The 13,230-nt window shown below is 48.6% G+C and overlaps 1 protein-coding gene across 1 annotated transcript in view; it reads left to right on the forward strand.

Annotated features, from left to right (window-relative positions):
- PLOD3 (procollagen-lysine,2-oxoglutarate 5-dioxygenase 3) overlaps positions 1-13,230 on the forward strand; it is a 37,212-nt gene that overhangs the window by 2,572 nt on the left and 21,410 nt on the right. Inside the window, exons 2-6 of the mRNA XM_072920533.1 lie at positions 1,513-1,649; positions 8,481-8,647; positions 10,319-10,431; positions 11,494-11,557; positions 12,843-12,940. Coding sequence (XP_072776634.1) covers positions 1,513-1,649; positions 8,481-8,647; positions 10,319-10,431; positions 11,494-11,557; positions 12,843-12,940 — 579 coding nt within the window. The remainder of the gene's footprint in view (positions 1-1,512; positions 1,650-8,480; positions 8,648-10,318; positions 10,432-11,493; positions 11,558-12,842; positions 12,941-13,230) is intronic.

Consider the following 13,230-nt stretch of genomic DNA (forward strand, 5'->3'; position numbering starts at 1 on the left):
CTCCATTTTTTTGCCGTTTTTTCACCGGTTTTGGCCATTTTTTCACCGTTTTTCGCGCGTTTTCCCCGTAATTCCATTTTTTAAAAAATTTTTCCCAAAATTTGTGGTTTTCGCCCCAAACTTTGGGCCTGGGCCAGTGCTGAATTTCCCCATTTTTGGGCCATTTTTCACCATTTTTTGCCCGTTTTTTGCCGTTTTTTCACCGTTTTTCTTTCTTTTTTTTTCCTGTAATTCCATTTTTTTGTAATTTTTCCCAAAATTTGTGTTTTTCACCCCAAACTTTGGGCCTGGGCCAGCTCTGAATTTCCCCATTTTTGGGCCATTTTTCACAACTTTTTGCCCGTTTTTTACCCGTTTTTTCACCGTTTTCCACCGTTTTTTCGCCGTTTTTCTTGCTTTTTTTTGCCATAATTCCATTTTTTTTCACTTTTTCCCAAAATGCCGTTTTTTCTCCCCAGACTCTGGGCCTGGGCCGGCGCTGGCGCGGGGGGGACACAGAACAATTTCCCAATTTTTGGGCCGTTTCCCTCGTTTTTTTCACCATTTTTCTCCATTTTTTTCACCGTTTTTTGCACGTTTTCCCTGTAATTCCATTTTTTATTTAATTTTTCCCAAAATTGGTGTTTTTCACCCCAAACTTTGGACCTGGGCCAGCTCTGAATTTCCCCATTTTTGGGCCATTTTTCACAACTTTTTCCCCTTTTTTTTCCGTTTTTTCACCGTTTTTCACCGTTTTTTCACCGTTTTTCGCGCTTTTTTTTGCCATTATTCAATTTTTTTTAATTTTTCCCAAAATCCTGGTTTTTCACCCCAAACTTTGGGCCTGGGCTGGCGCTGGTGCAGGGGGGACAGAGAAAAATTTCTCAATTTCTGGGCCGTTTTTTCACCGTTTTTCGCTGTTTTTTCGCCGTTTTTCTTGCTTTTTTTGCCATAATTCCATTTTTTTTCCTTTTTCCCAAAATTTGTGTTTTTCACCCCAAACTTTGGGCCTGGGCCGGCGCTGGCGGGGGGGGGACACAGAACAATTTCTCCATTTCTGGAACGTTTTTTCACCTTTTTTCACCCGTTTTTTGCCCGTTTTTCATAGTTGCTTCACCGTTTTTCGCGCGATTTTTTTGCCATAATTCCATTTTTTAAAAATTTTTCCCAAAATGTGTGTTTTTCACCCCAAACTTTGGGCCTGGGCCGGCACTGGCGTGGGGGGGACACAGAACAATTTCTCCATTTCTGGGCCGCTTTTTCACCGTTTTTGGCCGTTTTTTCACCGTTTTTCTTGCTTTTTTTTGCCATAATTCCATTTTTTTTCATTTTTCCCAAAATGCTGTTTTTTCGCCCCAGACTTTGGGCCTGGGCCGGCGCTGGCGCGGGGGGGACGCAGAAACGCAAAACAATTTCTCAATTTCTGGGCCGTTTTTCACCGTTTTTGGCCGTTTTTTCACCGTTTTTCTTGCTTTTTTTTGCCGTAATTCAATTTTTTTTACTTTTTCCCAAAATCCCGTTTTTTCTCCCCAGACTTTGGGCCTGGGCCGGCGCTGGCGCGGGGGGGACGTGGCGCGCAGCCCCGGCGGGGGGCAGAAGGTTCGGTGGCTCCGGGCGGCGCTGCGGCCGCTGCGGCTCCGGCACCGCCTCGTGCTGCTCTTCGTCGACAGGTTTGGGGTGAAAAAACGGGAATTCGGGAAAATCCGGGGAATTCGGGGAAATTGGGGGAATTCGGGGAAATTTGGGGAAATTCGGGAAAATTCGGGGAAATTTGGGTGTGAAAATGGGGGTTTTGTGGGGAAAAATTGGGATTTTTGGGGGAAAATTTGGGGGATTTTTGGGGGGAAATCATGGGATTTGTGGAAAATCGGGAATTTTTGGGGGGAAATCCGAGGATTTTGGGGAAATTGGGAATTTTGGGGGTGAAATTTGGGAGTTTTGGGGGGAAAAAATGGGGATTTGGGGGGAAATTTGGGGCAAAATTCCGGGTTTGTGGTGGGAAATTTTGGGGGAGATTTGGGGGATTTTGGGAGAAAATTTGGGGGAAAATCTGGGGATTTGGGGAAAATCCTGAATTTTGAAATTTGGGGGGCTAAGAATGGGGATTTTGGAGGGAAATTTAGGAACTTCATGGGGAAATCACGGGAATTTGGGAAAAATTGGGTGTGAAAATGGGGGTTTTGGGGGAAAAAATGGGGATTTTGGGGGAAAATTAGGGAGAAAAATTCAGGGGTTTTGGTGGGAAATTTTGGGGGAAATCTGGAATTTTGGGGAAATTTGGGGATTTTGGGAGAAAACTTGGGGGATTTTGGGGGGAAAATTCAGGGGTTTTGGGGGGAAAAAATGGGGATTTTGGGGGAAAATTTGGGGGAAAATTCAGGGTTTTGGTGGGAATTTCGAAATTTGGGGGGCTAAATATGGGGATTTTTTGGGGGAAATTTGGGGATTTTGGAGGGAAATCACGGGAATTCGGAAAAATTCGGGGAAATTCAGGAAATTTGGGTGTGAAAATGGGGGTTTTGGGGGGAAATTTGGGGGAAAATTCTGCGTTTTTGGTGGGAGATTTTGGGGGAGATTTGGAGAATTTTGGGAAAATCCAGAATTTTGGGTGGGAATTTCAAAATTTGGGGGGATAAAAATGGGAATTTTGGGGGGAAATCACAGGAATTCGGGAAAATTTGGGAAAATTTGGGTGTGAAAATTGGGGTATTGGGGGAAAAATTGGGGATTTTGGGGGAAATTTGGGGAGAAAATTCAGGGGTTTTGGTGGGAAATTTTGGGGGAGATTTGGGGATTTTGGGGGATTTTTGGGGGAAAATCTCAAGATTTTGGGAAAATCCAGAATTTTAGGAGGGAATTTCGAAATTTGGGGGGATAAAAATGGGGATTTTGGGGGGAAATGTAGGAATTTTTGGGGAAAATCCCGGGAATTTGGGAAAATTCAGGAAAATTTGGGAAAATTGGGGAAAATTTGGGAAAATTGGGGAAAATTTGGGAAAATTCGGGTGTGAAAATGGGGGTATTGGAGGGGAAAATTCAGTGGTTTTGGTGGGAGATTTTGGGGGAGATTTGGGGGATTTTGGGAGAAAATTTGGGGGGGAAATCTGGAGTTTTGGGGAAAATCCCAAATTTCGAAATTTGGGGGGAAAAAATGGAGATTTTGGGGGAAAATTTGAGGGAAAATTCAGAGTTTTTGGGGGCAATTTTGGGGGAGATTTAGGGATTTTGGGGGATTTTTGGGGGAAAATCTCAAGATTTTGGGAAAATCCAGAATTTTAGGAGGGAATTTCGAAATTTGGGGGGCTAAAATGGGGATTTTGTATGGAAATTTGGGAGTTTTGGGGGGAAATCACGGGAATTTGGGAAAATTCGGGAAAATTTAGGAAAATTTGGGAAAATTTGGGAAAATTCAGGTGTGAAAATGGGGGTTTTGTGGGGAAAAATTGGGATTTTGGGGGGAAATTTGGGGCAAAATTCCGGGTTTGTGGTGGGAAATTTTGGGGGAGATTTGGGGGATTTTGGGAGAAAATTTGGGGGAAAATCTGGGGATTTGGGGAAAATCCCGAATTTTGAAATTTGGGGGGCTAAGAATGGGGATTTTGGAGGGAAATTTAGGAACTTCATGGGGAAATCACGGGAATTTGGGAAAAATTGGGTGTGAAAATGGGGGTTTTGGGGGAAAAAATGGGGATTTTGGGGGAAAATTAGGGAGAAAAATTCAGGGGTTTTGGTGGGAAATTTTGGGGGAAATCTGGAATTTTGGGGAAATTTGGGGATTTTGGGAGAAAACTTGGGGGATTTTGGGGGGAAAATTCAGGGGTTTTGGGGGGAAAAAATGGGGATTTTGGGGGAAAATTTGGGGGAAAATTCAGGGTTTTGGTGGGAATTTCGAAATTTGGGGGGCTAAATATGGGGATTTTTTGGGGGAAATTTGGGGATTTTGGAGGGAAATCACGGGAATTCGGAAAAATTCGGGGAAATTCAGGAAATTTGGGTGTGAAAATGGGGGTTTTGGGGGGAAATTTGGGGGAAAATTCTGCGTTTTTGGTGGGAGATTTTGGGGGAGATTTGGAGAATTTTGGGAAAATCCAGAATTTTGGGTGGGAATTTCAAAATTTGGGGGGCTAAATATGGGGATTTTGGGGGAAAATTAGGGGGAAAATCTCAGGGGTTTTGGTGGGAAATTTTGGGGGAGATTTGGGGGATTTTGGGAGAAAAATTGGGGGATTTTTGGGGAAAAATCTCAGGATTTTGGGAAAATCTGGAATTTTTCGGGAGAAATTTGGGGGTTTTGGGGGGAAAAATTAGGGATTTCGGGGGGAAATTTGGGGGAAAATTCAGGGGTTTTGGTGGGAAATTTTGGGGGAGATTTGGGAGGATTTTTGGGGGGAAATCCGAGGATTTTGGGGAAATTGGGAATTTTGGGGGGGAAATTTGGGAGTTTTGGGGGAAAAAATGGGGATTTTGGGCGGAAATTTGGGGGAAAATTTGAAGTTTTCGGTGGGGAATTTCAGGGGAGATTTGGGGATTTGGGGGGATTTTTTGGGGGAAATCTCAGGATTTTGGTAAAATCTGGATTTTTGAGAGGGAAATTTGGGAGTTTTTGGGGGAAATCCTGGGATTTGTGGAAAATCAGGAATTTTTGGGGGGGGATTTGGGAGGATTTTTGGGGGGAAATCTGAGGATTTTGGGGAAATTGGGAATTTTGGGGGGGAAATTTGGGAGTTTTGGGAGGGGGAATGGATTTTGGGGTAAATTCCAGGATTTTTTGAGAAAATCCCAAATTTTGGAGGCAATTTGGTGATTTTGGAAATCTGGGGATTTTGGGAAAATCCCGAATTTTGGGTGGGAATTTCAAAATTTGGGGGGATAAAAATGGGGATTTTGGGGGAAAACTTGGGAGTTTTGGGGGGAAATCCTGGGATTTGTGGAAAATCGGGAATTTTTTGGGGGAAAAAATTGAGATTTTGGGGGGAAATTGGGGAAAAAATCCAGGATTTTGGGGGGAAATTTTGCGGGAGATTTGGGGGAAATATGGGGATTTTGGGAGAAAATTTTGGGGATGTTTGATGGAAAAATTCCGGGTTTATGGGAGGAAATTTTGGGGGAGATTTGGGGATTTGGGGGAAATTTGGGGGATTTTTGGGGGAAATCCCAGGATTTTGGGGAAATCGGGAATTTTGGGGGGGAAATTTGGGAGTTTTTTGGGGGGGGTGGATTTTGGGGTAAATTCCAGGATTTTTTTGGAAAATCCCAAATTTTGGAGGAAATTTGGGGATTTTGGGAGAAAATTTGGGGTAAAAACCAGGGATATTGGGAAAATCCAGAATTTTGGGTGGGAATTTCGAAATTTGGGGGGATAAAAATGGGGATTTTGGGGGAAAATTTTGGGGCAATTCAGAGGTTTTGGTGGGAAATTTTGGGGGAGATTTGGGGGATTTTGGGGGAAAATCCAGGGATTTTGGGGGGAAATTACAGGATTTTGGGAAAATCTGGAAATGTAGGGATTTTGGGAGAAAATTTGGGGGAAATCCGGGGATTTTGGGAAAATCCAGAATTTTGGGAGGGAATTTTGAAATTTGGGGGGCTAAAATGGGGATTTTGTATGGAAATTTGGGAGTTTTGGGGGGAAATTTGGGAGTTTTGGGGGGAAATACTGGGATTTGTGGAAAATCGGGAATTTTTTGGGGGAAAAAATGGAGATTTCGGGGGAAAATTTGGGTATTTTGGGGGGAAATCCTGAGATTTGTGGAAAATTGGGAATTTTTGGCGTAAAAATAGGGGTTTTGGGGATTTGGAAAAAATTTGGGAATTTTGGGGGGATTTTGGGGTCATTTTGGGGTGGTTTTGGGGGTTTTTGGGGTGGTTTTGGGGGTTTTTGGGGTGGTTTTTGGGGTTTTTTGGGGTGATTTTGCCCGTTTTTGGGGTCCCTAACCCCCTTTTTCCCCCCAGCTACGACGTGGTGTTCGCGGGGGGCCCGGGGGGGGGTTTTGGGATGGTTTTGGGGGTTTTTTGGGGTTTTTGGGGTGGTTTTTGGGGGTTTTTGTGGTGGTTTTGGGTGTTTCTGGGGTGATTTTGGCCGATTTTGGGGTTTTTGGTGTGGTTTTGGGGGTTTTTGGGGTGGTTTTGGCCGTTTTGGGGGTTTTTGGGGTGGTTCTTGGGGATTTTGGTGGTTTTTAGGGTGGTTTTTGGGGGTTTTTGGGGTGATTTAGGGATCATTTTTGGGGTCGTTTGTAGGGGATTTTGGGGGTAATTTTAGGGTGATTTTGGGGTGATTTTCTGCCATTTTGGGGTGATTTTCCCCCTTTTCCCCCCCAGCTACGACGTGGTGTTCGCGGGGGGCCCGGGGGGTTTTTGGGGTGGTTTTTGGGGTTTTTGGGGTGGTTTTTGGGGGTTTTTGGGGTGATTTTGCCCGTTTTTGGGGTCCCTAACCCCGTTTTCCCCCCAGCTACGACGTGGTGTTCGCGGGGGCCCCGGGGCGGTTTGGGGGGTTTTTGGGGTGATTTTGGCCGTTTTTGGGGTGATTTTTTGCCATTTTGGGGTGATTTTCCCCCTTTTCCCCCCAGCTACGACGTGGTGTTCGCGGGGGGCCCTGGGGGGGTTTTTGGGGTGATTTTGGGGTCATTTTTAGGGTGATTTTGGGATGATTTTTGGGGTGATTTTGGGATGGTTTTGGGGTGATTTTTGGGGTGATTTTTGGGATGAATTTGGAGTGATTTTGGGGGTAATTTTAGGGTGATTTTGGGATGGTTTTGGGATATATTTGGGATGATTTGGGGGTGATTTTGGGGCGATTTTGGGATTGTTTTTATGGGATTTTGGGATGATTTTGGGCTCATTTGTAGGGGATTGTGGGGGTAATTTTAGGGTGATTTGGGGGTGATTTTTTACCATTTTTGGGGTGATTTTCCCCCTTTTCCCCCCAGCTACGACATGGTGTTCGCGGGGGGCCCTGGGGGGGTTTTTGGGGTGATTTTGGCCGGTTTTGGGGGTTTTTGGGGTGGTTTTTGGGGGTTTTTGGGGTGATTTTGTCCATTTTTGGGGTCCCTAACCCAGTTTTCCCCCCAGCTATGACGTGGTGTTCGCGGGGGGTTGTTGGGTCGATTTTGGGGTGATTTTGGGGCAATTTTTCGGGTTTTTGGGGTGATTTTGGGGGTTTTTGGGGTGGTTTTGGGGTTTTTTGGGGTGGTTTTTGGGGTTTTTGGGGTGGTTTTTGGAGGTTTTTGGGGTGGTTTTTGGGGGTAATTTTAGGGTAATTTTGGGTTTTTTTGGGGTGAATTTGGGATCATTTTTGGGGTCATTTGTAGGGGATTTTGGGGGTAATTTTAGGGTGATTTTGGGATGATTTTGGGGTGATTTTGGGATTGTTTTTATGGGATTTTGGGATGATTTTGGGGATGATTTTGGGGTGATTTTGGCCATTTTTGGGTGATTTTCCATTTTTTCCCCCAGCTACGACGTGGTGTTCGCGGGGGGCCCGGGGGGTTTTTGGGGTGGTTTTGGGGGTTTTTGAGTTGGTTTTTGGGGGTTTTTGGGGTGATTTTGCCCGTTTTTGGGGTCCCTAACCCCGTTTTCCCCCCAGCTACGACGTGGTGTTCGCGGGGGGCCCCGGGGGGGTTTTGGGGTGGTTTTGGCCGGTTTTGGGGGTTTTTGGGGTGGTTTTTGGCCATTTTTGGGGTGATTTTTGCCATTTTTGGGGTGATTTTCCCCTTTTCCCCCCCAGCTACGACGTGGTGTTCACGGGGGGGCCCGGGGGGGTTTCTGGGGTGGTTTTTGAGGGTTTTTGGGGTGATTTTGGCCGGTTTTGGGGGTTTCTGGGGTGGTTTTTGGGTGATTTTGGGGTGATTTTTACCATTTTTTGGATGATTTTCCCCGTTTTTCCCCAGCTACGACGTGGTGTTCGCGGGGGGCCCCGGGGCGGTTTGGGGGGTTTTTGGGGTGGTTTTTTGGTGTTTTTGGGGTGATTTTTTGCCGTTTTTGGATGATTTTCCCCATTTTTCCCCCCAGCTACGACGTGGTGTTCGCGGGGGGCCCCGGGGGGTTTTTGGGGTGGTTTTTGGGGGTTTTTGGGGTGGTTTTTTCCATTTTTTGGATGATTTTCCCCCGTTTTCCCCCCAGCTACGACGTGGTGTTCGCGGGGGGCCCCGGGGGGTTTTTGGGGTGGTTTTTGGGGGTTTTTGGGGTGATTTTGCCCGTTTTTGGGGTCCCTAACCCCGTTTTTCCCCCCAGCTACGACGTGGTGTTCGCGGGGGGCCCCGGGGGGGTTTTGGGGTGGTTTTTGGGGGTTTTTGGGGTGGTTTTGGCCATTCTGGGGGTTTTTGGGGTGGTTTTTGGGGGTTTTTGGGGTGATTTTGCCCGTTTTTGGGGTCCCTAACCCCGTTTTTCCCCCAGCTACGACGTGGTGTTCGCGGGGGGCCCGGGGGGGGTTTGGGGGTGGTTTTTGGGGGTTTTTGGGGTGATTTTTTCCATTTTTTGGGTGATTTTCCCCGTTTTTCCCCCAGCTACGACGTGGTGTTCGCGGGGGGCCCGCGGGAGCTGCTGGCCAAGTTCGGGGCCGCGGGCTCGGGGGTCCTGTTCGCCGCCGAGGGGTTCTGCTGGCCCCAGGGGGGTCTGGCCCCACTGTACCCCCCCGCCCCCCCCGGGGGGAAACCCTTCCTCAACTCCGGGGGTACGGGGGGGGGTTGGGGGGGATTGGGGGGGATTTGGGGGGATTTGGGGGTCTTGGGAGGGATTTGGGGGGGTTTGGGTGGGATTTGGGGGATCTTGGGGAAGTTTGGGGGGATTTGGGGGGTCGTGAGGGGGTTTGGGGGATCCTGGGTGGGATTTGGGGGGGATTTGAGGGGGTTTGGGGGGAATTTGGGGTGGGCTTGGGGGGAATTTGGGGGGCTTGGAGGGGATTTGGGGGGTCCTGGGTGGGATTTGGGGAAGTTTGGGGGGGATTTGGGGGGGATTTGGGGGGATCTTAGGGGGGTTTAGGGGGGTTTTGGGGAGGTTTGAGGGAATTTGGGGGGTCCTGGGGGGTCTTGGGGGGCATTTGGGGGGTCCTGGGTGGGATTTGGGGGTCTTGGGGGAGATTTGGGGGAGTTTGGGGGGGTTTAGGGGAATTTGGGGGGTCTTGGGGGGGTTTGGGGGGTCCTGAGGGGGATTTGGGGGAAATTTGGGGGGTCTTGGGGGAGTTTGGGGGGGTCCTGGGTGGGATTTGGGGGGGTTTTGGGGGAATTTGGGGCAGTTTGGGGGGGTTTCGGGGGGTTGGGGGGGTTTGGGTAAGTTTGGGGGGGAATTGGGGGGTCTTGGGGGGGTTCACGGGGATTTGGGGAAGTTTCGGGGGGTTTTGGGGGGATTTGGGGGAGATTTGGGGGGGGTTGGGGGGAATTTGGGGGGATTTGGGGGAGATTTGGGGGGGGTTTGGGGGGGGTTTGGGGGGGTTTGGGGGGGTTTGGAGGGGGTCCTGAGTGGGATTTGTGGGAGCTTTGAGGGAATTTGGGGGGTCCTGGGGGGTTGGGGGGGAATTTGGGGCAGTTTGGGGGGGATTTGAGGGGGATTTGGGGGGGTCTTGGCGGAGTTTAGGGGGATTTGGGGAAGTTTGAGGGGATTTGGGGGATTCTGGGGGGGATTTGGGGGGTCTTGAGGGGGTTTGGGGGGCTTTGGGGTGGTTTGGGGAGAATTTGGGAGGATCTTGGGGGGGATTTGGGGAAGTTTGGGGGCGATTTGGGGGTTTGGGGGGAATTTGGGAGATCCTGGGTGGGGTTTGGGGGGGTCCTGGGTGGGATTTGGGTGGGTTTGGGGAAGTTTCGGGGGTATTGAGGAAATTTGGGGGGGATTTGGGGGGTCCTGAGGGGGATTTGGGGGGGTTTGGGGCAGTTTGGGGGGTCCTGGATGGGATTTGGGGGATGCTAAGGGAGTTTTGGGAAGTTCGGGGGAATTTGGGGGGTCCTGGGGGGGATTTTGGGAAGAATTTGGGGGGATTTTGGGGGGATTTTTGTGTCCTGGGGGGGGATTTGTGGGGTCCCGGAGTGAATTTTGGGGTGATTTCTGGGCATTTTGGGATATTTTTGGGGATATTTTTGGGGTAATTTCTGGGGATTTTGGGGATATTTTTGGGATATTTTGGGATTTTGGGGATGTTTTTGGGGTAATTTCTGGGGATTTTTGGGGATATTTTTGGGGTAATTTCTGGGGATTTTGGGATGTTTTTGCGGTAACTTCTGGGATAATTTCTGGGCATTTTTGGGATATTTTTGGGGTAATTTCTGGGGATTTTGGGGGCAATTTCTGGGGTAATTTCTGGGCATTTTTGGGATATTTTTGGGGTGATTTCTGTGGATTTTGGGGTTTTTAGGCATCGTGGGCTACGCCCCGGCCCTGTGGGCTCTGGTGGAGCGTTGGCACTTCCGGGACGACGACGACGATCAATTATTTTATACCCAATTATACCTCAATTCCGAGCTCAGGGTGAGCCCAAAATCCCCCAAAATCACCCCAAAATCACCCCAAAAATATCCCAAAAATATCCCAAAAATATCCCAAAAATATCCCCCCAAAATATCCCCCCAAAATCCCCCCAAAATATCACTGAAATCCCCAAAAATATCAATTATTTTATACCCAATTATACCTCAATTCCGAGCTCAGGGTGAGCCACAAAATCCCCCAAAATCACCCCAAAATATCCCAATAATATCCCAAAAATATCCCCCAAAATCCCCCCAAAATATCACTAAAATCCCCAAAAATATCAATTATTTTATACCCAATTATACCTCAATTCCGAGCTCAGGGTGAGCCCAAAATCCCCCAAAATCACCCCAAAATCACCCCAAAATATCCCAAAAATATCCCCCAAAATCAGCCAAAAAATCCCCAAAATATCCCCAAAATATCACTAAAATACCCAAAAAATCTCAATTATTTTATAGCAAATTACACCTGAATTCCGAGCTCAGGGTGAGCCCAAAATCCCCAAAAATCCCCCCAAAAATCTCCTTTTTCCCCCAAAATCCTTTTTTTCCCCAAAAATCTCTTTTTTCCCCCAAAATCCCCCCAAAAATCCCTTTTTTCCACAAAAAAAATCTCCTTTTTTCCCCCAAAATTTTCTTTTTCCCCCCTAAAATCTCCTTTTTTCTACCCCAAAATCTCCTTTTTTCCCCAAAATCCCCCCAAAATTCTCTTTTCCCCCAAAATCTATCCCCCCCCAAAAATCTCATTTTTCCCCTAAAAATCCCCTTTCCCCCCCAAAAATCTCCTTTTTTTACCCTAAAATCCCCCCAAATTTCCTTTTTTCCCCAAAAATCTCCTTTTTCTCCCCAAAATTCCCCCAAAATTCTCTTTTTTTCCCAAAAAAATCTCCTTTTCCCCCCAAAAATCTCTTTTTTTTCCCCCAAAACTCCCCCAAAAATCCCTTTTTCCCCCAAAAAAATCTCTTTTTTCCCCCCAAATTCCCCCCAAATCCTCTTTTTTCCCCAAAATTCTCTTTTTTTGCCCAAATTCCCCCAAAAATGCGGAATTTTGGGGCAGGAGCGGTTGGGGCTGGCGCTGGACCATCACTCCAGAATCTTCCAGAACCTCAACGGGGCCCTGGGTGAGCGGGGGGGGGGGATTTTGGGGGGATTTTGGGGGGGTTTGGGGGGGGTTTGGGGGGGGTTTGGGGGGTCCTGGAAGGATTTGGGGGAAAATTGGGGAATTTCGGGGGATTTGGGGGGATTTTGGGGGGATTTGGGGGATTTTAGGGGGTCCTGGGGGGATTTGGGGGGTCCAGGGGGATTTTGGGGGTCCTGGGGGGATTTTGGGGGAAAATTGGGGAATTTTGGGGGATTTGGGGGGATTTGGGGGGTCCTGGGGGAATTTTGGGGGAAATTTTGGGGGAATTTTGGTGGATTTGGGGGGTCCTGGGGGAAAATTGGGGTGATTTTGGGGAATTTGGGGGGATTTGGGGGGGGATTTGGGGGGAAATTGGGGGGGATTTTTGGGGGATTTTGGGGGGATTTGGGGGGTCCTGGAAGGATTTGGGGGAAAATTGGGGAATTTCGGGGGATTTGGGGGGATTTTGGGGGGATTTGTGGGATTTTAGGGGGTCCTGGGGGGATTTGGGGGGTCCAGGAGGGATTTTGGGGGGATTTTGGGGGGTCCTGGGGGGAATTTTGGGGGGAATTTGGGGGGAATTTTGGGGGGTCCTGGGGGGATTTTGGGGAGTCCTGGGGGAATTTGGGGGGAATTTTGGGGGGATTTTGGTGGATTCGGGGGTCCAGGAGGGATTTTGGGGAGATTTTGGGGAATTTGGGGGTGATTTAGATGAGTTGGGGGGGATTTGGGGGGATTTTTGGGGGTCCTGGGGAGATTTTGGGGGGGTCCAGGGGTATTTTAGGGGGATTTGGGGGGTCCTGGAAGGATTTGGGGGAGATTTGGGGGGTCCTGGGGGTCCAGGTGGATTTTGGAGAAATTTTGGGGGTCCTGGGGGGGAGTTGGGGGGAATTTTGGGGGGATTTGGGGGGTTCTGGAGGGATTTAGGGGGCTCCTGGGGGGAATTTTGGGGCTCCAAGGGGGATTTTGGGGACTTTTGAGGGGTCCAGGAGGGATTTGGGGGAACTTCGGGGGGATTTGGTGGGATTTTTGGGGTCTCTGGGCTGATTTTGGGGTCCCTGGTGGGATTTTTGGGTCCCAGACCCATTTTTTGGGTTCCCAGACCAATTTTTAGGGGTCCCAGACCAATTTTTGGGTTCCCACTCTGATTTTTGAGGTCCCAGACCCATTTTTGGGGTTCCCAGTTTGATTTTTGGGGTCCCTGGGCCGATTTTGGGGTCCCCTGGTGGGATTTTGGGGTTCCCAGTCTGATTTTTGGGGTCCCACTCTGATTTTGGGGTCCCCAGAGGAGCTCTCGATTCGCTTCGAGCCCGACGGGAACCGAGTGAGGAACGAACTGAGCGGGACCTGGCCAGTGGTGATCCACGGAAACGGCCCTACAAAGGTACCAAAATCCCCCAAATTCACCCCAAATTCACCCCAAATTCACCCCAAAATCCCAGCCAGTGGTGATCCACGGAAACGGCCCTACAAAGGTACCAAAATCCCCCAAATTCACCCCAAAATTATCCCAAATTCACCCCAAAATCCCAGCCCGTGGTGATCCACGGAAACGGCCCTACAAAGGTACCAAAAACCCCCAAATTCACCCCAAAAATATCTCAAATTCACCCCAAAATCCCAGCCCGTGGTGATCCACGGAAACGGCCCTACAAAGGTACCAAAATCCCCCAA

The sequence above is a fragment of the Taeniopygia guttata genome, chromosome 32, assembly GCF_048771995.1.
Source record: "Taeniopygia guttata chromosome 32, bTaeGut7.mat, whole genome shotgun sequence".
NCBI lineage: Eukaryota > Metazoa > Chordata > Aves > Passeriformes > Estrildidae > Taeniopygia > Taeniopygia guttata.